Source organism: Clarias gariepinus, chromosome 18 (genome assembly GCF_024256425.1).
Source record: "Clarias gariepinus isolate MV-2021 ecotype Netherlands chromosome 18, CGAR_prim_01v2, whole genome shotgun sequence".
NCBI lineage: Eukaryota > Metazoa > Chordata > Actinopteri > Siluriformes > Clariidae > Clarias > Clarias gariepinus.
In genome coordinates, this window is record NC_071117.1 from 16,884,640 (window position 1) to 16,909,839 (window position 25,200).

At 37.7% G+C, this 25,200-nt stretch overlaps 1 protein-coding gene across 2 annotated transcripts in view; it reads right to left on the reverse strand.

The window, feature by feature from the left end:
* Positions 1-25,200, reverse strand: part of LOC128506861 (VPS10 domain-containing receptor SorCS1) — a 254,147-nt gene that overhangs the window by 64,385 nt on the left and 164,562 nt on the right. For both annotated transcript variants that reach the window (XM_053477466.1, XM_053477467.1), the window contains exons 4-6: positions 16,550-16,708; positions 7,985-8,058; positions 497-561 (exon numbers count right to left, since the gene is read on the reverse strand). In XM_053477466.1, coding sequence (XP_053333441.1) covers positions 497-561; positions 7,985-8,058; positions 16,550-16,708 — 298 coding nt within the window. The remainder of the gene's footprint in view (positions 1-496; positions 562-7,984; positions 8,059-16,549; positions 16,709-25,200) is intronic.

The following is a 25,200-nucleotide window of genomic DNA, read 5'->3' on the forward strand; positions in this document are numbered from 1 at the left end:
TCGATAAACAGTTAGTGCAAGGATAATGGTGATGGCAAGCCTGGGAAAAAAAAGCCACACACCTGTCTACTAAGTACATCCCTGTCTTTTTGACTCTGCTACGATAATAGCAATGACATTATGATGGCATTATTGAACGTATAGTCCATCTGATCATGTCCCTAGTGGCTCAGCATTCAGCAGCATTATGCAGCATGGAAATACCTCACAGCTCCCTTTCACGCGCGTAAAGTCACTGAGTAAATGTCACATGGCCGTGGCCTATAAAGTGCCATTATTTTTGTTGCTGGACGTTGCTCAATGTGCAGCAAGTGGTGAACATTTCACGATGCTTTTATGCATTAGACATGCTCATATTAAAGGTTTTAAGTGGTCCTTAAGCTGTACTTGAGCTTGAAAAAAGAATCAGAGATTACTTAGTGATGATGATGATGATGATGATGATACTGTAGTTGACAGGTCAATGAAGTGGAATTAAAAGTAAACATAGTCTTACGTGTCTCAGAAATGGTAGTCTCCAGGTGAATTAGTCCAGGTTCCTTATCCAGACCCATTTTGGACCTGGTGTTTGTTTTTGCATAATAGAAAGAGAGAGAGAGAGAGAGAGTTTAATTAAGTGATGCATGACTATTGTAATGCTATTTTAATAAAATGGCCAAATTATAATTAACTGCTATATAACTGTGCCGTATTAAATGAACCCATATAAACACAATCAATATTAAATATTTATATTAATGCTTCCAGCACATTTTTCTGGTACACATACAGTATGCTGCCGTGGTAAAGTGTATATTACCAAGTAACAAGTGCTGTTATAATATTGAACTATTCCGTATAAAACAGTCTTTTAACAATGTCAAATCCAAAATTCACAGACTTTTTGAAAATTTGCCCATTGTTTGATAGATAACGACAAGCATGTGTGCCATCCTTTTCAAGACAGGATTTTAAATGAAGAAAGCTATCTTAGACAGCCCTGCACCTTTCAAGACCCTTAACCATTATTTTTGACAGAGGTTGTAGACACATCATCGTTAAACCTGAAACTGTTCTCATTTCATTTCTTCCTACCGGCATCACATACCATTGTCTCACTTCTTTCCTGTCTTTGACTTCATTGTGGCAAAAAAAAAAAAAAATATATATATATATATACATCATAAAATGAAATATTCATTAAAGAGCTGGTAGAATCAGAGGGATATGCCCCAGAAAGGTATGCTGAAAAGGCATCTTCTGCGTCTGCATTTATAGGACAGTGCTGACAATGTTCCAGATACTACATCCAAGCTTGTCCTTCATCTTCCAAATCAAAAAAGCATGTGAGACGGTTCTTGCCAGTACCTTCCACATGCTGTCACTCTCTGCTCTCGCGCTCTCCTTAGGTACAGGGAGGGTGACTGATGTGAACTCTGTAGCTGAGCTATAGTTTTTGACCCATCTGCCTTTCACTCATATTTGGAGCAGCAAAATGTTGAGAAATAAGAGTTGGGTTTGAATTAAATTAAGTATGTTGGTGTGGAGACCCTAATGTAATTCCCAAATGCTAAAGAGGTGGCAAGTAACATATTTAAGTATAAACAATGAGTAATAGACCTCATTTATCAAACTGCATTATGTACAAAATTATTCACAAAGTGTTCACAGGAGCATTTTCACAAACAAAAAAAATGTGGTATTCATTAAAATCCAGTTAGTTTGGGAAAAACATTTGTATCCGCCTTACGATCCAAATCTCAACTGATTCAAATCACACTGTCCTGAGTTACTGCAATTATACTGTATAAATGTATTTATTCCAATTGCTTGTGAAAATACCGTACTTAAAAGTTTGTGAAACTCAATAATTTTGTATATTTAAGGATGAAAGAAACACTTACCATATAAAAAAAAAAACATATCAGAATATTATTTAGAACTGTATGGTTATAAGAACCCAATATCTAATTAATCATTTCGCTTGCCTTGTTACATTAAGAACATGGGTAAGGTAAAATTATGGTCATGCGTCATCAGGAGCGCATTACTTTACCATGAATAACCCATTCACTTCTTCTGAGGCGTGTCTACATGACTAAAATTTGCTTTGTGATTATTTCTTGATATCAAAAGTCACCACAGTTTTCTCACAACTACAATTCTTTTGCACTCGCACTCATTTTTACTGAGAGCTCCAACAGGTTCATCATTAGAACATCAAGACCGTGCTGCCCCACCTTACTGAACCCACTTTCCCCATCACCCCCGCCACTCGACAGACAACTCTTTAGCCAATGAACTGCATCTGATAAGGACACATATGTTGTGCTGTTCATAGACTTCAGGTTATAATTCAACACAACAATTTCTCAGCACCGGATTGGAAAGCTGAATTTGCAGGGCCTGAACATCTCCATCTGCAACTGGTTCCAAGACGTCCTTACTGGGAGCCAGTCAGTCCGGATTGGGAGCAAGATCCTCATCAAGATCACACTGAGCCCTGAGGCCCCCTGTGGGCTGTGTGCACAGTGCACAGCACCTCGCTATGCTGATTCATCACTAAACAGCTACGCACAGCTTGAACCCCATCATTTAGTTCGCCAATGACGCACCCATGGTAGGCCCAGCAAGATGAGTCAGCATCCAGAGAGGAGGTGCAGCGGCAAACAGAACGTTGCCCTCCATCATAGACTTCCCACCGCCCTGTATCTGCAAAGCCACCAACACTCTGGATAATCATATGCACCCTTCGCACATACCCTTTCCTCTTCTGCCATCTGGTAAAAGGTACTAAAGCGTTTAGGCCCACGCAATCAGGCTGCGTAACAGTCAAAAAAATAAGCCATCAGGCGTTTCACTATTGAAATAACTGAACACACACACACACACACACACACCATCCCTGAAACCATTCCATTCCATTCCATTCTTTTCTCTTATGGCCTATCCTTTAAAACCATAAAGAACCGTATGCAACATCATGTTTTTACTCATATTTGCAATATATTTTGCACTTTATTCACACTAGAGCTTTGTACTAGTCAGAGCTGCACTGTTCTTTATTATGCCTGTTTATTTTATTTATTTTTTTGTAAAATTGTACTTGCTTGCACTGTTTCCATGCACTTATGCATTTTATGTAGTCCTGTGTTAAAGTATAATTTTGTTATGGCAGTAAGTTATTTCATGTAGTTTTACGGTATAATATTTTCTGTAGCATTATCGTCCTGGGAGAACTTTGTTTTGTTTCGCTGTGTACCAACTGCATATGGTTGAAATGACAATAAAAGCCACTTGACTTAACTTGAGCTGCATTAATGGAAGTTTAGCCCACTCTGCATGTAGGAGGCGCTTTTCAACATTTAATCATCAATATTGTCAGTTCAGCTCTAAATGGTCTTTGTCCCTTAATAAGTTTTGTGTCTGTATTGCTAAATTTACATCATGATTTGAATAAATATATGAGTAAATGATTGGAATTTAAAACATAATGTATTAATGTACAAGAAGTATAGAGACAATTCCTTTTCTGGATGAAAGACTTAATATGGTTTAATCTACTGTAAAAAATAACATTTGCAGTTTCATTAAAGACTGAGGATTGATGCCCATTGTTTCCCCAGTTTCACAGCACTAAAACGCCTTTTGATGTCTACGACGCCAAATAAAGGTGCTACCAACACCTGAGCTGAGTTTGTTGATGATTTTATTTAAATGCGTATCGTCAGAAATGTTTCTTTATTCAGAAGGATGGATATTCAGATATTCTTACAGTAAATGTGTAAATTTTACAAGTAAACATGCTTTTTCTATCATACTTTACTATACTGTAGGTGTAATCTATTTGTTTTAACCACACACTTTAAACATGTCTAAACATAATCAAGCTACAGTATTTACACCTTCCTGCTATAACACACTACATGTAGCCTGTATGGTCCGATCCCATAGAGAAGGGAATGCAGCGCAAATCACTAAAAAAATATTTAAAGGCACCGGAACACCCAGTTCACCACGGGGCCAGGCAGTCAATGGGCCTAAGGTCACCGACCCAACCTCCAAACTCTGAACCCAATCTGATTAAGCACCCTTGGGATGTGCTAAACAAATAAGTGCAATCAACTGGCCCCACCCCACCACCCACAGCAACCAAAAGATCCATTTTCAACTTCCCCTAAAGTTCCCCCCAAAGGCCCTATGAAGCCATAATTCAGGGGAATCCAAAGCTTAGGTGGTTTTAATGTTAATGGATTTACTCTTGTAGCTGTTTATAGGTAGGTGTATACATACAGTAGAGCTAACTGAGGTCAGGCATTTAATGATTCTACTGTATGTAAAATCCCACAAGACCTTCTATATCAGATGGAATTATTTAAAGAACCAACATGGATTTCTTTTTATTTGAAACCTAAATCTGGTTTAAGTCTATAGTTCCCCATAAGGCAGCCCTTAATGTTATGAAAAATTCTAAATAGAGCATTTCTTTTTAAGCGTGTTGTGGAGTACTGTAAAACCTTTTAAAGAAACAATTAATTATGCAGGTAACTATTGTAAAATCCTAAAATTGTAAAGAATCATGCAAGAGTGGGGATTTCAGAATTAATAACTTTGCTAATAAAACCTTAACCAGGAAGAGAAACAAATGTTTTTCACTGGACAAAAGAGTTTTATACAGTAAATAGTAAGAGTTATTGAACATTCTACAAGTAGCTGTCATTTGTCTAGAACTTATTTAGTTTTCACTATTTTCTGCCCTGCCATGTCCATGAATTATACATGTATTTTTTATTTATTTATTTATTCATTCATTATTTATTTATACTTTCAATGTGGTAAAAAAAAGACAACTATTTTAGATTCCTGCAGAAAGCTCATCTCCAGACTTGCACATTCAAGTTATCAACAGTTATCATATATATATATATATACATATATATATATATATATATATATATATATATATATATATATATATATATATATATATATAGTGCATATAGCAAGAAAACAAGCTGACATTTTATTTATGTTGCCAAATAACGAGACCAGAGAAAGAAGCCTTTGGAAATCACATAAATTTAACCTAGATAAAGTTTATATGAAAGAAAAGTGCAGCTACCAGGTGTAAATAAGTGTCTCGAGTCCTGCATGCTTTATTCTTCAGAGAATTGACTTTTCCACCAGGAGAATTTTATTTGTGTTTGGTCTGACTCTTGCTTTAGCAGAGAAAGCAGAAAAGTATATTTTTATATACTGTATACAGTCATTGGTAAACGTTAGTGTCCCCTCTTTTAAGTCCATTTTTATTTGTGTAAAAAAATATAATAATCGTAGTGGATCTTAGTATTAAGGAAATTCAAGATTTAAGTTTCAAAGAATTTCCAGATTCAAAGAACTTTATTAATCCCAGAGGGAAATTGCTTAAAATATAACTTTAGATAATCAAAAACATATAACTTTTTTTTACCAAAAAGTAAAAAAAAAATGCTGGCAACACTAAGGCCATGTCACACGTAGCTGGAAAATTTTTTCAGCGTTTTGGCCTTTCATCCATATACGAACGCAATACGGGGCTTTTGGAAAACTCCTTCCAAAGTAAAGATTTTTTTTCCTAACAGCACTTAACAGGGCATGTTGCGTTTTCATGTGGACAAAGATAATTTTAAAACATAGTTTGTGTAGGCAAAATTATTTTTTAAAAACAAATAAGAAAAATCTCAGTTTTTAAAAATGCCCAGCTACGTGTGGACATGGCCTAAGTATCCCCTTACTACTTCCACAGGATTTAAGAAGCTGCTGCCAGGTGCTGCTAATCATCAACCGTTGAACAGGTGTTCAGACCCATACTGTATTTAAGCAAAGGTTTTGGTAGTTTGCTGGTCTGGAGCATCCAGGTATGTGTTTAAACAATGCCAAGAGGAAAAGACATAAGCAATGGCCTTAGAGGAGCATCAGTCTGGAAAGGATTTTTGAGAGCAATGTTCTTTAGTGAAAAAGATAAAAAGCAGGGGAAAAAAGGTTATGTTGCTGTTCATCTAAGGTTGTATTGTATCTAAGAGATTGCTTCGAGGTTGTAATACCAGGACAATTGGTATCAGATAATTGTAAAAACATGCAATTCAAAGAGGGGGACAGAGCCATTACAAATGACTATACTGTACAGTATACTCCACAATGACAAAGTAAAAACAGGTGTTTGGAAGGCTTTGGAAATATCTCAATCACAAGTTTTCATGATGTTCTCCCTAGCCCAGGTAACCTGCACTGTTGGGGCATGGCAGATGGACACCATCAGCACAGCAATTTAGAACAGCAAATGACAACATGCGCCCATACATTTTATCACAGAGCTAGGGGAAGGGCACTACACAAGCCAGCAGTGCAGGAAGGCTTCCTGACACCACATGGGACTGGCAGCTTCAGGTGGATCTAGGAAGGCAGCACAGACCAGACATTGTTTTAATGTCAGAGTGATCCTGCTGAAGTTGACTCCCTTGTAAGATTAGACTGAAGAAGCCAATTGGCGAATAAGGGCCGAATACACTGAGTTGGTCACACAGTGCAGGAGCAAGGGCTGAAGCACATAATGTAAGCCAGTGGAGGTTGAGTGTCAAGGCTTTGAAGCCCAATCACTGACCAGAAAGCTAAATCTCCTAGGGGTAAATGAGAGGTAGAGGAGAAAAGCTACGAGATACATCCTGTAGGAGGCAGAGAAGGCCTTAAGGATACTTTAGACCCAGCTGGCTGGTCAGTTTGGCCTGACCCTGTAGCACCAGTGAGCGTATTCCCAAGTAGATACTGTGTTATGACACTGGCATTTGAACTCCTAGACTCCTAGTGTGTGTGTGTGTGTGTGTGTGTGTGTGCGATTTCTTTCGATTAACACTTGGAGGTTTTGTTAAGGTTGTAGGATTCCAGTCTGGTCTCATTTGTCTTAGGATTTATTGGCATATGAGTCAATTGGCAAATGAGAGAATTATCTGCACCCCAGTCTTTTCAGCGCTTACCATTCAAAGTGGCTACTGTCTCCCAAGTCAGGTGTGAATGTGTTACGTCAGTTTTGCGAGTAAAAATGGATGCCCGACTTGTGATTTGCACAAAAGAACTGGAGCACGCAATGATTAGTTTTTTTGTGGTCTGGTGGTGTACCTGGTGCCGAAACAACTTATGAAAGAGCATAAACAGAAGTGTATGGATATCTGGAACCAAAATGTAAGATGGAAGATTATAAGGAAGGCAGTTTAACCATTAACAGTACTCGTTACAGTAAGATGCTTACAGTATTAAACAGCTGAAGCCTAAACTTTAGATTAAATGCAAAGGACTGCTATCCAAGGGCGTTGTGATCTTGCATGACAATGTGCGTCCGCACACTACTGCCAACACTGTCGACACTCTGCAAAAACTTAGTTTCGAGTAACTTAGTTAAAGCGTCCCCCTTAAAGTCCTGATTTTGCTCCATCTGACTTTCATCTGTTTGGTCCCCTGAAAGCAGCCCTACGAGGACGACGATTCACTTCTGATGAAGAAGTGAAGATAGTGGTGCATTCGTGACTTGAAGCGTAGCCTAATTTATTTATTTATTTTTTTTACAGAGTGGAAAGAACCTTAGAAAAGGAAAGCTATCACAAGATTTTGTGGCCTCATTCATTTTAACACGCTAAAAATTTTTTTTTACCGTGAACAGTACTAGCCTTTGACTAGACAACAGATCATGGTTTTAGGTACTATGAACAGAATCACATAACAGAGATTTTCTTATTCAGTGTGAATTCCATTGCAAACTTTTTAGGTAGCAGTAAAATCTTTATACTCTTAACCTCTTTAAACCCTCATTCCATAAACTAAATGTTTTTCTAGGAAAATAACAATAGTAGTACAGTCCCCTGTGGAAGGAGATCTCAGTGGAAATCCATGGTCATATCCTCTATTTATTTCGGAGCGTTACAAAATGCAGAGCCTCAAAGTAATCAATGCTGGGTATTCAAAAGAAAGCACCTACCAGTAGAATCGATTCGGTGCAACCCTTTCATGAACCAGCTGCCACCGTCGTCCAAACTCGACTGAGCTGTAAAGCTGTAGATAGAATGAAAAGCAAGATCAATTCGTTAGCTTGAATGGAAGGCAAATGTTGAGAGACCTTGTGTGAATATATGATGCATGCAAAATAAATCTCGAACGTTTGATCCAACCATTATCATCGTTTAAAAAAAGAAACACTAGCTCAAATTGTATATGATTATTCAAGGATCCTGCAAACCATCTTAATGGAAGCAAATTTAAATTGAATGTTGGCAGCACCCATGGTGTTCTAACTCACTTCTGAATTCAAACATCACTTTATCCATCTACAAACAAGACAACAGCTGTGTTTATGTCTTCCCAGCAGGCTTTCAGTGTGAAGGGAAAAAAAAATCCAGTCTAAATGGGTCTTGAAAAGAACTTTTTTTTCTATCTCTCTCTCTCTCTTCTGAACTGCTTTGTAACATGAGAGGGTGGTCTCTCCAGGTGTAGTGAGGCAGATCTAAAGCAATAGGAGGTTTGTGCAAGCCTGCACCTCGCTAGGGTGCTAAAATCTCACAATTTCACTAGCTTACACATCTACTGCAGATACCACCTGTGAGTGCCCGGGTTTTGAAATAAAAATCATAGACAGACAAGATGAGTGTAAGGAAATTGAGTTGACTGTGCCTTGAGGTGGGGCAGAACAAAAATTTGCTTTCCAGTTTCATGTGGATGTGGACAAGATGTCATATACAAAGCTCCCAGGATAAAAAGAGTCTTCTAGGGTAGACATTTGTTGCCTGCCTACTGAACATGCTACATTTTTTAATTCTGTACATTCCCTCACTCATCGTCTATGCTGCTTTATCCTCTATTCTGTGTCGCGGGGGGCCTGGAGACTATCCCAGGAGGCTTAGGGATTAGGCTGGGATTGGACAAAGTGCCAATCCTTTGCAGGGCACACACACATTTACCCATTTACACACTACGGGCAATTTTGGGAACATTAATTAGCCTAATCTGCAGATCTTTGACTTTGGAAGGAAACCGGAGTACCCAGAGGAAACCCACTAAGCATGGGGAGAATATGCAAACTCCATGAACACAAAGACGGGAATCAAACCTGGACCCTGGAGGTGCAAGGTGACAGTGCTAACCACTCAGCCACCGTGCCACCCTAATTCTGTACAGTGGGTCGCAATGGTTAATTCCTTGATGATGTGATTCATGAGTGTATCAAGGGTCCCGATCCTGGTATTAAAATTTTGCATATGTTTAGATTAGCATATCAAAATTTTTATTTTGGTATCATTGTCTCAGGTTTAAAAATTTAAATATATACTATATGGACAGAAGTATTTCGCCAAAACTGCAATGACATTTTATCCATATATATACAGTATACTTCAATTTGGAGTTGGTCCCCCTTTTGCAGCTACTGTATAACAGCTTCCACTCTTCTTGGAAGGCTGTCCACAAGATTTTGGAGTGTTTTGGTGGAAATTGCCCATTCATTCTGTAGAGCATTTATAAGATCAGTGATGTTGGACGAGAAGGCCTGGCTCGGGTTTCAGATGCAGTTGGAAGAAATTCCGCAGTCAGGTGACTGGTCAGGATCACACTTGTTAAAGCAACTACTTTGCAAAGAAAAACACATTTTCATGCAATTCGCAAACAATTAGTCAGATGATTTTTAAATAGAGGCCTTTTATTAGCCATTGTCAGTTCTCTGCATCAATATCCTGGTCTGGCTGCTAATAAGGCTAATCATTTTATACGGCTAATTGATTATGAGAAACCGTTGTACTAATGGAGCAAACAAGGGAGCTGGGATTCATTAGGTTAGTTTAGCATCTGCACATCAGCAGTTGTTTGTTTGTTTGTTTGTTTGTTTACAGGTTAAAATGGCGAGAAAGAAAGAACTTTCATTAGAGACTTGTCAGTATATTGTTCTTAGAAAGGAAGGCTACTTAAAGCAAGAAATTGTAAGAAAACTTATCATGCTGTTAACTACTCTAACGAGGAAAGGAAAACGAGTGGGAGGCCTGCACAAAAAGACAAATATCTGAGGGTGTGTAGTTTAAGATAAAGATGCTTCACAGGTCCTCAACAGGCAGCTGCACTAAATAGTACCCATCAAACACCGGTGTCAGCATCAACAGTGAAGAGGTTGCGGGACTTCATGGCAGAATTGGCAAAAAAAAAAGAAGTCATATCTCAGTCTGGCCAATAATAACAGAAGACTGAGATGGACAAAGGAGCACAGACATTAGACACTGGAAGGGTGGAAGATGTTGTGGAAAGGTGAGTTCAAGTTTGAAGTCTTCGAATCAAACAGAAGAACATTTTGTGAGACGCAGAACAAATGAAAACATGCCAGAGCAGCGCTTTAATACCTTCAGTCAAACATGATGGAGGCAGGGTGATGGTCTGGAGGGGGGGGGGGTGCTTTGGACGTGGTAAAATAGAAGATTTGAGTGGATGGACCTTGAGTTCACAAGATTTTGCAACACCAGGTCAGACCCTTTAGACAGCACTTAGGTTAGGGCCAGGATAATGACCCAAAACTCACCTGCTTTTGTTAGCAATATTTGAAGAATAAGCACTCTGCCAGAATTCTGACTGTAATGGAGCGGCCAGCACAGTCTCCAGATCTGAACCCTATTGAGCTATTGTGGGAGCAACTTGACTGTATGGTACGGAGGAAGACTCCATTATGCCAATCTATTTTATGAAAGGGAGATGCTCCAGAATGCATGCGTTGAAATCTCATCAGATTATCTTGAAAAATTGACAGCTAGATTGTCTATGATCTGCAAGGTTGTTATTGCTGCAATAGGTGATTATTATTTTTTTTTTATATAATTTTTTGGGTTTTTCCAATTTTCTCCCCAATATTAGTCGTAGCCAATTCCTCCCCGTCACTAGGGGGCTCCCACATTAAGGCTACTACTACCACTCAGTCGGGAGGGCGAAGACTATCCCATGTTTCCTCCGAACCGCGTGACCTCAGCCGACCGCATCTTTTCGAACTGCTTTGTCACACTCCGTTAGGGGCGGAGTAACACACTCGGAGGAAAGCGATAGCCGCTCCTTCCGCGTGCGCGAGCTCACAGACGCCCCTGATTGGCTGTACAGCCGTGATTAATGTAGGAGCGCAGGTACCTCTCATCCCTCTCCCCTGAGAGGCCAATCAGCTTTCTCTGTGCCTCCGGCTGTGAAAGGAAAACAGCATCACCCGGGGTTCGAACCAGCGATCTCCGGATGATAGGGCGAGCGCTTTACCACTGTGCCACTCAGAGGTCGCAATAGGTGATTTTTGATCGAAAAAATCGAAAAACACATTCATAATTTCCATTAAAATAATTATTTCTAACTTACACAATATCACCTTGTCTTGTTCTTTTGCTATATTTTCTATTCAGACTAAGTTCATGTGTAAATAAAATGTATAAGTGATCATAAACATTTGAGCAGTAGCGTATAATTTATAAATTAGATCCATTGTTTCAACTAAATTTATTAGTAAATATCAGAGTTAGTTTTGACGAAAAAAGGAAGGGAATGGACAGCGTGAATGAACTGGACAGTCACAACATTGCAGATTTATCTTCTTATTCACTAAGCTACTTTTCTAAACTTAGTTCAATGAAGGCATTATATGTTAAATAATAAACTTGTACATTTTAATTATTCCTTATTTAATGTTGTCCTATGTGGATTAAAAAAAAGAAAAAGAAAAAAAAACAAATTTCAGTGCTAGTTTTTAACTCACTAGGAACTCTGGCAATATTAGGGACCCACTCATCATTTTTTAATTTGTATTCATTAGTGAAACTAAACACTGCAACTACTAATTTTTCATCCATGTCATCTACACAGAACTAAGTGTCTACTGTTTAATTGAAAAAGATGTCTTTTGCCTAATTGGTCACCGCTATGCAGCTACTGTACCATGTGCACTTTCAATAAAACAGTTCAACCTTTCTTGCCTCAACATGATTGATGTTGTCACTACTACCCATAAATTCTTAGTCTGTTGTTTTGTTACTTCCCGCTGGAAATAAATGGTTGTGGGACCTAAAGACATTCCCTTGGTTAATCCTGTGTATGGTTTAATGCAATTTGTTTTACTTCCAGATTTTACCAAGATAGTTAACGGACCTAAATCACAAGCTGGCATTATCATTATGATACTGTAATGTACATCCTTCCCACTCACTCACTCATCATCTATACCGCTTAATCCTGTATTCAGGGTCACAGGGACCTAGAGCCTAGGGCCTTAGGGAATGAGGCAGGGTACACCCTGGACAGGGTGCCAATCCATTACAGGGCAAACACACATATACACTACGGGCAATTTGGGAACGCCAACTAACCTAAATGTCTTTGGACTGCGGGAGCAAACCGGTGTACCCGGGGAAACTCACCAAGCACGGGGAGATCATGCAAACTCCATGCACACAGAGACGGAAATCGAGCCTGGCCAGGAATCGAACCTGGACCCTGGAGGTGCAAGGCAAGAGTGCTAACCACTACACCACCGTGCCGCCTACAACCTTCCCAGTACATCCATAAAATACAAGGATTATAGTAGGCAGGACTTAGAAAAAATATAATAGAATATAATTTTAAAAATTCTTAAAAATAAAGTTTGTTAGGCCTATGCTTAAAAGTAATAAGTACTAGTAATGAGTCTTTCATGAATGATTAGTTCTTTTAAGAACGAGCATTTAATGTGACTCGAGTAGATGAACGAGTAGTCTCAGTCACGAGGAGTCTCCGTAGGTTTTGTACAGGAAACAGAAATGAATAGTTACCTTTGAGTCTTCCAGTCCGAGTCATTTGTTCTTTTATGTCTATAGATTTAAAAGAGCAAACGACTCATAAGAAAAACCACTCAATTCTGTTTTCTGTATAATGCACTGCATAGCGTCTATGAGAGTCACGTGAAAAAAGAACGAACGATTCGGACCAGAAGATATGAGAGGTGAGCTGCTCATTTTGTTTATCACAATATGCCCTTAGCTGCATTGTAATTTTTTCATTACTGGAACTATAGCCAACATTTGTGTATGTAGATGTGTTGGGGGTCATTTTATTTTATTTCTGATCAAAAGAAAAAAATTTACATCTGATCACTAATAAGTACATAAGTTCAGCACCATTTTATTTGGAAGTCAATGTGTTTTCCAAAATCCCGCCTACTGTTTAATTCCATTGGTACACATGATGGACCAGTTTTATTCCTTTCTGCACTTACAACACTGCTGAGTAATTAAAATTCCCACAAGCAATGTGCTTAACTGCACTAAATCCCTGAGGCCACCTTTGCAATCTTACATTGGCTCTTATATCATGGGTTGTCACGCTTTATCTACAATTCTGCAATTTATGTAATTAATCATAAAAAATTTTTCCATCTTGCTGGGTTACAAAGCCTAACCCAGCTGACCATTTAGTTCATTGTTCTTAACTAAGATATATTGCTTGAACGCTTTTAGGGTGAATTGGCTTAAAGTGGCCACACCATACTTGTTCAATCTTCGATTTACTTTATTTTGTTCAGATTTGTTTTAAGGGATATAGGCTAAGTCATAACGAGACTGCTCTTTTGGATAAGACACGATGATGTGCGTAGAAGGTTTTTTGTGTCTTTAGGTGCAGATTTTTTATTTCTGCTGTAGCTGTGGATACAGAATGTTATTTCCAGCATAAACACACAGGCAATATGACCTGGACCAAATCAAATTTGCATGATGGGATCATTAAGCAGTAATTAATTTTCGGAATAACCTCACTCAATAATGGTTATGCAAAACAAATATGAGTTGTTGTTTTGAGCTTGCTGTAACTAAAACTATAACATTATGTGAATATTTTAAATTGGGTTGTGACCTACAGTATAACTCTCAATAGATCAGAAGTACTATGGGCATTGCAAAATTTACTCCATAAAAGAAAAGCTATCTGTGAAAAATAATATGTCAACACTAACAAATTACTCATTTGTTTGCAGGATAGATTTGGAGAGGGAATTTAATTAGTTTGGTGATAGTGTTTTTGTTTGTGCTAGTTTTCCCTTTTTTATGCCTGGGCAACCATGCATGGTTCACAAACAGTCAGCAATTATCCGTCAGTTGGATGATAACGCTATTTGTTAGTGCTTATTTCATCTTAATTGTATTGGTGGTCTCTTCTCAAGGGTGAAGTCAATGTTAAATTTAAAATGAGTGAAACCGTGATCACAGACTGTGACTAAATTCTCGTGTGGTGTTACATGATGTCTGCATGACTGCGTTCTTCTCGCATCTACTTTAATTCTTTGTATTTGTTGTTATGTCTCAGTATATATCTATTTCTCGCTTTTTATGGTCCTGGATATTTTTTCTTTTGTTACAATTGTGTAAAAGTGTGAAAAGGAAAACACTTCACACTTTAATAGAAAGAAATACTACTACTACTACTAGTTATAATAATATATATATATATATATATATATATATATATATTTTTTTTTTTTTTTTTTTTTTTTTTTTGCTGCGCTGAGGAGCTGAGGCACAGCAAACATGATAACAATAGAATAACTAGGTAGGTCAAAAGGTGAAACCTCCACTGTGGCTGCAGTGGTGCTCAATGCATCTGCTCAGGTCTTAACATGCAATGTATTAGGGATGCAAACAAGTCTTTGCCACACACAGTCCACAGCACCACCACCAGCACCATCTGGTCGCTGAGGGCTCTTTTCACATATGGTTAGATTGGCTTCTGGCAAGAACGTGTACTTTTGATCACTGGAAGTGATGTTCTGTACATCAATGCAGCTGCACAGCTTGCCTCCACATAACAATACACAAAGTCAAGAGAAACAGCCAAGCTGGCTATAATTAAATATGCTATATGGCCAAAAGTAAAACTTGCCAGCAAGTTAGGGGCACATAATGTCTAGATTGTCTTTGTATGCTATATCGTGATAATTTCACTTCAACCAAATGTTTTCCTAAAAGAAAATGCCCCTATGCACACACAAAGGTCCATGAAAAATCATGGTTTGCTAAGTAAAAGTAGAAAAACCCTGAACAAATCTAATATCTTAGACCTAGCGAACACCATTTGGATGAATTATTACACCACCACAACTTCCTAGTCTCACCAATTCTTTTGTGGGCACGAATCCCCATAGGCATATTCCCAAATCTATAGGAAAGCCTTAGAAGAACCAGGCTATTATAGAATTAAACAGGAAACAACTCCATATTAATGATGTTCCTTTGAAATAGAACGCTCAACAAGCATATAAAGGTGTCATGGTCAGAAGTCCACATACACTGGTCCTTATTTTAACAGATACAAACTCAAGGAGGCCTAAAGGTGGCCATCCACCAAAACTTAGATAGTTTGTAGGGAAGGCATTAGTCAGAGAAGCAATCAAGGAGCCACGGGTAACTTTGAAGAAGCTGGAATAATCCACATCTTAATGAAGTGAGGAACTGTTTACAGGACAACTGAGACCCAGACACTTCACAAAGCTGTGCTTTTATTAAACAATGGTGAGCCATATTAATTACCATTTGTCTTTTGCCAAAAGCCATGTTTGGGACTGGGAAAATGTGTGGGAAAAGGTTTTCTGATCTGATGAGAATTAAACCAACCTTTTCAGCTTTGGCACAAAGCAATACTTTAGTCTGAAACTGTTAACTACTCATTGCCTTGACATCACTCTAAACCATAGTGGTGCTACTGTAGCATCATGTGCTTTTCAACAGCAGGTATTGGGAAAATGGACAGGGACAAGAGAAAAGTTGGATCAAGTCAAATACCAGACAAGTGTATAAAAAAAGAAAAGGAAGTCTACAAGAGACGTAAGGACTTTAGTCTCTTACAGAAAAATGTCAAAACCAAGATTTTAATACCAATAAAAATCTATAGCAAGAAAATTGTTGGTCATCATTGGTCTCTATCAGTAAGACAAAATTTTATTATTGTTTTTAAGAAGAAAGGGTAAATATTGGACAACATTAGCCAGATGATTTATGCTGATAAAGACCTACTGTATCTGAGAAGACTTGCAGCTGTAACTGTCAAAGGTTGCTCTATCTTTTTTACCTTAAAATGCTAAATATAACTATTAATTCAGTTTTCATTCCAGGTTGGAACACAACAAAATAAGGATTGGTTTGATGGGGTGAATACTTATGCCAGGCACTGTTATGATTTTCTCTTCCAAAAAGTAATCCAAACTCTCTCATCCTTAAATAATCTCAAATTTCTAAAGTCAAATGACCAAATTTTGGATGTGAAAATACTTTTTTTCTTGTAAAACTTTACTATCTCCATCCTGAGCTGTCTATACATTTTTAATGCAATTATTATTATATTTTATTATGCAATGATTATTATATTTTTTACCCCAATTTAGCTGTTTAGCTATTTGAAAATCTCTGCTGTTAGCTGCTAATGCAACACTGATGCAATGCATGTTGACAGCCTTGTGTCCTTTGATAACTTACAAGGTTACAAATCATAAAACCCAAATTCCAGCTTAGAAAGGGTTGCATACCTTCTGATCATGGCTGTAAGCGAGAATCCAATCCTCCTGCTCGGGATGGAAAAGCAGGCTGAGCACATAGAAGCCGAGGCGGTATTTCTGATATGTGGCACCTTCATCCGTGCTGATTAGCAGACTGTTCTCCACCTCCGGGTCTGTCAGCAGCATGATCTGGATCAAAGTGTGATAGCATCAAAACAAATCCTCTCAGTCAAATCCTTGAAAAGTCAAACCCTCTCAGTCAAAACACTTTACCATGAGGAAGAACATGGCTAACATTAAATCAAAGATAGGAGGTGTCAGCTAATATTATGCAAATGCTATCAGGACTCCGGGAAAAATACATGTAGTTGGTGACATAAGTAAAGTATACATCATCATAAATATGTCATAAGTAATAACTAAGATCAGAGAAAGTTATATTTTAAACATTTTTCTGACATCGTTATCATGACATCTCCAAAAAATAAAAAAATCCTCATTCTTGTAAAAATAGGTTAGGGTTTAAGAAGGCTACCAAGATCTAACTTACCTGAAACATATTGAGTAATGTTAAGAGTCTAAAAGGATAAATGGTCACCTTTAGTCGCATTCTGTTAATGAAGTCAGTATTATTTCTTAAAACCCAAAAGGAAACTACAATCAGACATATTTCACAAAACAAAAATAAGACAAGCACCTTATTTGGACCTTTTACTGAGTATGGTTAAAGTCTAAAGCATCTTCTAATGTGTGAATCAACTTTTATTGGGTAATTTTAAAAGGTCCACACTGTATTAAGCTGCACAACTGTGGGATTTCTCCCGCTGTTTACTTTATTAGATACAACAATAAACTTTTATGATCACCTGTACCAATATGCCCTGATATCATATACATCTACACCCTAACAGATTTTATGCCATATTGGACTATGTTTTGAAAAATGGCACAACAGTAAGGGCACAAACAGCTGCTGATGCAAACAGAAAATCCTCCATAGAACAGACCATCTAATAAAATCTTCACCAGATCAAATGGTCTGATGTGGTGACCCCTAGGATCAGATGTGGAAAGTACTGTAACTAAGCACATTTACTTTGTAACTGTGCTTACCGTAAATTAATATTTTATGCATCTGTACTTTACCTGAGTAGTTGTTTTTTGAGGGTACATTTTACTTTTACTCCATTACATCCTACAGATAATATTTGTACTTCTACTTAACTTTATTTAAGTACACTGACTTGCCTTTTCTGTGAGATGCCTAATAATGCAACAAGTGTTTGAAATGAGAAATGGGCTGGTCGCAGCAGCGATGAATATGTCCAAAACAGTTCAATTAAAATTGGGAAGCAGTGAGGCAGTGAGAGATTTACCATGAAAAAGGCAACTGTAATCGAATGCAGATACTTTAATACTTTAAATACATTTGAAGGTCAGGATTTCTTTATACTTTTACTCAGGTAGACATGTAAATGGAGGACATGTACTTTTACTTGAGTAATTGTTGTCCTAGGGAATATCTACTTTTACTCAAGAACAGGATTTTTGTCCTTTTTTCACCTTTGCCTAGGATAAAACAGACAAAACCCAATGGGAATAAAGGGTTGTTCAAGTTGCTTGTGGGTTTTTCTTAGCATTCTGAAAGATTTTTATCTTAGCTGGTGCTGACTGCAATGCTACGATAGATAGATAGATAGATAGATAGATAGATAGATAGATAGATAGATAGATAGATAGATAGATAGATAGATAGATAGATTTTTATATAATTTTTGCAGTCAATCGAAAGTTAAATCTCTAACACAGCATACTGTAGGTGTGTGTGTGTGTGTGTGTGTGTATTGTTTGTATTTATCATTATCACCTCAGGGGAGGTGAATAAAAAAAAGATTACATGGCTAAATCAATGGGCCATGGCTGATTTTAAAAGTTTTAAAGGTCAGAGCTTCTGTCGATTACCTAAAACAATAAAACAACATCACTCAAATTGTAAGACTTTCTGCCCCCTGCCTTGACTAATCAATTTTCATGTGTAATCAAATTACGTTAATTTAGACATCCTGCTAAACCTTATGCATTGTCGTTAATGCTGATGGCGCGTAGGGAGGTCTGATTGCAATGTTGCAATGTTTAGTAGGACAAAGTAAAATTCAGTGTGGCGTCTATTCATATGCCGGTGTGCTCCCTCACAAGCATTTTTATTTTATACCACTTCGCTAATAGAGGTCATTGTCTGAGTATTAACCTAACTGCGAGCTCACAAGCTTCAAGTTACTTTCAAGATGTAGAGTATATAAATAATTGAGACGTTTTGCCAATCTCGTTTTTCAGTGCAAATTACATGATATGTTTGGAAGGTTGCTTGTTAATTATTGGTTCAGACTTGCCCTCTGGTTTTGTAATATCATATTAATACATTGTGTTTAACTTGCTTGAATGATTTTGTTAACAAATCCAGCTGCTTAAGGATTCTTAACCATATTCCAAGCCCTGTTTTTAAAGTATAATATAATGTAGATATGGAAAGATGACATAGGTACAGATAATATTATATAAGAAGTACAGATTATATTATATAAGTTAAGATTATTAATTATATCAAGAAACTTTTTGTGCAAAATACATTTTTAGCCCTTTTTGGGTGTTGAGATGGATCTCCAGTGTATGTGAACAAACAAAAAAACCTGAGAAAAATTCCCTGCTTTTTGTTCATTTTGGCTGTAAAAAGCACATAGGCCTCCTTTTATTCTCATTCGCCAGGAAAACAAAATGGATCTATTTTTAAATAGTGCTGTAGAAATGTTCTGTCAGATATACTGGCACTGTAAGTGTCATTGTTTTAAAGTTATTTTTCTGCTTGTTTAGCAAGTATTAAGTAACCAACAATTTTCAAGAACAGTCAGAATGTACCAGAGAATCATTGTCAAACTTTTATAAGCCAGTTTCGTAACAGCAGTAGGTATCTTGACTGGCATCATTATAAGAAAGGAGAACGCAAACTCAGCTGTACTTGAGTGGTATATACTGCGAGCATTACACAGAATATCTAAGTTTTTTTTTGTTTTGCATTCCTGCTATAGTTACGCTTTTTCAAAAAAAAGCTAAAATGTGCATATTAATGAAAACTTTGGCTAGGGTACAGTTTTTAAAAAGTCAGACGAGTAAAACATTCTCATTTAAAAAAAAATCCCTTTCTATCAGTCATAGCTTTTGCTATCATTGATTAACATTGTCCGTGATAAATAACTCTAACATTCACACACAACAGATGAGTTGTAATTGATGCAAATTACTGTGTAGCTAAATGTTTCCTGTATACAGGCCGATATGCATAGATGCACAAACAAAATAAAGATTTTTATAGATAAAGAGTTTTATTCTTGTCTGGATGTACAAGTTTTAATGTGTGATGACATTCTATTTTTTAACCGTTTTAGTGTTTCAAAACTCCAGTCCAATAGCCTGAATGTTTATAAGAGCTAAAAATAGAGTAACTTAGATGTTAGCGACACAATAACCACAGATGGCTTACTTTGTTTTGTGTATGCGGATATGAGTGTTAATTTGCAGTGACATTCTCAGTTTTAATCTATTCAGTGATGTATTTCAAAAAAGTTATAAACTTCATAGGTAGAGACAACTTTAATGACCCACCTGTACTTAAGGGTAATAGAAATGTTGGTTAATTGCTTGTAGCTAACCACAAACAACTAACCTAGCTTCAATTTGGTGCTTCTGGTTTATTTCGGCCTTCAATAAAAAATTCTGTCTAATGATGTTAATGAAAGCAGAGCTGTTCAGAAAGGTCACAGACATCACATCTGCTTCAGAAAAGCTCAAAGGATTTGGTCTTGTACTGTAGCCCTTGAGTGGGGTGTTGGAAGGTGTCCCTGCAACAAGACTTCATAAGTCTATTGGGGGACTTTAAAGAAAAAAAGAGGAGAACTGATCAGTCATCAGATCTGGTCAGTTGGATCAGATAGCAAGAAAAATGCAGGACAGACCCATAAGGGCTAAGTGTGGCTATGGCAGTTACTAAAGCCTTGCCAAAGCTCCTTACAGCAGGAATAGACAACTGTTGACCTCTAAGTAGTAGTTAAACAACTCCTCAGTGGCAGGGCTCCTGGGGTGGATAAAATTGTCGCTGAGTTCCTGCAGGCTTTTGATGTTGTTGGGATCTCCTAGCTGACATGCCTTTTCGACATTGTGTTGACAGTCCCTTTGGACTGCCAGACTGGGATGGCTGTGAAACTTTAGGGTATCACACTTCTCAGCCTCCCAAATGGTTTGTGCCAAGTTACTGGAAAGGATGGTCAGGACATTAGTCATAACATGTGTTTAGGAGGAGCAATGGAGATTCTGTCCTAACCATTGAACCACGTACCACTTTTCTTTCCCTTTAAAAGATCGGATTTGACTTGGAAAGAACATAGGAGCATACGTCCTGTGAGATCCTATGGAGTATATTTCTTCAAGGTTATAAAGTGAAAATCTTATTATTTAGACCATTAGATCCCTGCCTAACCAGATTATAAGTCTAGTTTGCATCACCAATGTCTCTATTCTGGGATGACCAATGTCTCCATACAGTATGACTCCATACAGGATGCCACTTGCCACTAATTCAGTTCACAGAATTACAACCATAGGGCAGGGGGTGTCTTATATAATTACCCCAGAGTCACACCTTTGCAGATTATGTTTTCCTGTTAGCTCCACTGAGAAGTGACCTCAGGACACTCTGTGACAGTTTGTAGCTAACTGTGAAGCAGTTCTGGTAAGAGACATAATCTGAGGCTATGGTTCTAGAAAGAATAGGGTGAGTTCTCCACTTTGGGTTGTGAATGAGAAAATTTACTCCCTCTTATTGAGACATTATCTTGAAATCTTGTTCATGAGCGAGGGTAGAGTGGATCAAGACAATTCACAGATGGATTAGTGTAGCATCAGAAATCATGCCTGCCTTGTTTAGCTTTTAATTTACTACTAATCTCGGTCACAAAACTTATCTATGCCTGCAAGCTCTGGTAAATGCCTGGAAGCATGAGGTCAATGACACAAGTGGCAGAAATGACGTTTCTTCTCAGGGTTACTGGGCTCAGCCTTAGAGATATAGTATTATCATTCAGGACAAGCTAAATGTATAGTTGCTGTCTCCTTAAGGAAGTGTATCTTGGATGTCCAACAGAGTCACTAACCAAGGATTAAATGGAGAGATTATATCTCTCACCTGGATTTGGAGCACCTGGGCACAGTATTACCATGGAGAAGGTGGCTAGCGAGAAGAGGCTCTGGTTGGACTGCTGCATCCATGTCCAAGATCAAGATAAGAAGATAAAAATAAATAGGAAGAATGGGTTTGTTATGCATGCACTTACATTCTACCTTCTCCACACCCTGGGCAAATGGAAATGGAAAGTCATGCTTCTGCTTAGCAAGTTGAAGTTGAAGAAGTTGACAAGATGACTTTAGGGTAAAGTCAAGCCCTGTAGGAATCGAGGTACAAATCTAATTCAGATCCAAGCCAATTCAGCACCCATGACAAGTGTCACTGTGCCAATATACCAATTCCAGCATGCAGACTTTAAGCCCAGTGCCCATCCGAAGTCCACGGACCAGTAACTGTACCATGTGCTATTCTAGATTCTTTGCCCAGACCTGGTCTAGTCACCATGCCAAGTCCCATTATGGTACTCATGCCAAGTTTTGACCCTGTCCTCATGCCCAGTTCATATCTAGCTCATGTGCCAAACTTATTTCCAGTTTCCATGCAAAGCACCATTACAGCCCTCATGCCGAACTTATACAAGTTCCAGTTTCGCTCCAGCCAAAAAGTCTCAAATTTAATATCTGCTTCACTGTATCACAGCCTTGGTGTTAGTCTTTCCAGGGCCACCGGTTGGCATCAGGAGATATGGTTTATGTTCGTTCATTGTTTTATGTATTTTCCTATTTTTTTGTGTTTGTCAGATTTTTGTTCAAGGATTCATGAATTTTTTGGGCCTTTCATTCCTTACATTATTTGTTCTTTATTTCAATTTCTGGTTTTACCGAGTTCAGCTGTAGCTAATGCTACTGCCATAGGTTCTAGAGAAAGATACCTACAATTACATTCAACCTTCCTCCTCCAAATATCTGACATGTCCTGATTTTTTTAAAGTTTTTTTTTTTCATTAAAATAACTTTCAAACTGTACAGGTTTAGCTAGGGCTTTTCCTACTTCTACAAGTAAGCAGTCATGCACCTTTGTCCCAGCACAAGCTGTAATACACTCTTTTTTTTCATTTAAATTCATCACTGGATACTGCTCTTTTAGCATGCCAAATTCTTAAGTAGATCAGAATCCATTATTCCCAGAGGACACGCTTATATTAACAAAAGCTAATATTATTAAGTGTAAAACTAATTTTCAAGCAAGAAGTGCTAAAATAACCAGTGTGGGTCAACCCAAAACACTAGAACATTGGTTAATGTTGAAAAAGCAATAAGCCTGCCTCTGTAAGAATCAATCAGAAACAGCATTAACATGTCTACATCTTTGGGCAGTTATGATCTTGAGAATTCTTATTCTCATACTATCATTAAAATTATATGATTTCACAAGATCTAGTTATAATTTGCAGGGGAAAAATCAATCTTCTCAATTTTTGCATAGTGTCATAATGAATAAAAAAAATAAGCTGTTTAGACGAGCAAAGTACTACTATTAATTGAAATAAAACGATTTCTTAAACAACCATGTCAGAAGCCTCATGCAGTGGTCATGAAAAAGATGTCACTGTGGTTCAGAATGTTCAAAAACTGCTAAGGAAATTGCTGAAAATACAAGAAAGTGATTAACTTTGGCTAGAGCGATGAGATTTACAGAAGTAATGTGGTCAGAGGGAAAAAAAATGATTGTGATTGAGGTTCACTTAAACATCTGATGACATTGCATAAAAAAATAGACATGACATGAAGCCAAAAAGAAAAAAAGAACTTAAACATGCAAGACATGCGGTTAATACGAAGTATCCCCTTACTACCCCCTTAAACATCAGCAAAACTTCTGGTGCAGACCAGGAGTTTTGATTAACTGATCTGGTGTGCAGACCAGAGGTTTTGGCAGTTTGCTGGTCTGGAGCTTTTAGGTGTGTGTTAACACAACATCAAGTAGAAAAGACATAAGCAATGGTCTTAGAGAAGCACATTCACTGTGCGTAAGCAAATGCCCAAAAACCTCAATAAACTTAGGCAATGTTATAAAGAATAATGGGCCAAAATTCCTCCACAATGGTAAGAGAGACTGATAAAGTTATATAGGAAAAGTTTTTTTGAATTATTGTGTCTACAAGCTTTAGTACTGTTTTTATAGTAACTATTGTCCCCCGCATAAAAGCAGATAAAGTTTTTATTGTTTATACACAAAAAAACAAAGCTAAAAGAGGGGGTAATGACTTTTGAACATGAGTGTGTGTACATGTTCAAAAGCCATTTTGAACATCTTATTATTACAAAATTACTGTCTTTAGAAAGTAACCAGTTACATTACTGTGTTACTTTCTGATAAAAGTAACTAGTTCGAGTACTTTTCCATTGCAGAAAATGAAAACTCCTTTGTGATTCCTCATGCATGTTGTTTTAGTCAAGACCTTTATAATTATTCTACCATCATCACTCAGTGAAGTTTGGCCCATAATCTGTAAACTACTAATACCCCTATTTCACCTACGCGGTTTCGCGCGGTGGCCGTAAGTACGGTTCATCATGATTCACCGCGAGTTTTGGCGCTGTGATTAGGTTTCCATCGGTCCTCACATAGTCAACGGCAGGAATAACAGACGACTTTCAAACACACCCAAACACACACTCACCAATGGATTAGGAATGACTGCTTTCTGGCTCACAGATTACATAAATTGTCTAAATAACGGATTACTTTTATAAAAATAAAAAACTAAGTAACTGTGTACTTAAATGGCGGACCTAACCGAACACGTTACACCTAACTCTGTGTGTATATATATATAAAGTTTGTCCAAAAAGTAAGCCTCTCCTTCTTGTTTGTAACTTGTGAGTAAGATGTTTTAAACTCTTTCACCCCGAAGAATCTTTTCTCCCTTTATCTGCAGGTGGCATCTCATTCTTTACTAGTTTCAATTTGTGCCTTGATATTCAGGAGTGCAGACAAGACACAGCCTTGACAGAATCAGAGACTTTCCTTAAATGATTTCAACTCTTACTGTGCTGCCGGAACCCATGAATCCAGTTATCCTGCAGTGCCTCACCAAAATTAAAACAAAACAAAACTAAAAAAATCACCAGAAAAGCTTCATTAAAAAAAGATTGAATAAAAGCTATTTCTACCATTCCAAGGGACGTTTTTCTCCAGGACCTTGGCATACACTTCCAGGGTGACTGAGGTGAGTGATTCCCATGTTGCCAAATCTAATTAATCAAAAACTGTCCATCACATCCTTCCTGCCTGACTGGCATTGCACCTGAAACCTTCACTTCATCTCAGCCACTGAGTCAACAAAATGACTTGTTGACATGTTGTCAATAGACACTTACTTGCTTACGCTACCCCTGGCCTAGCTCTAGGGATTGGGTTCTGGAAGGAACCTTAATCGAGTCACCTTGTATTGCACTATATACCTGAAGCCTCACTCTTGGTAACATGACGGTTAAGCAAATCA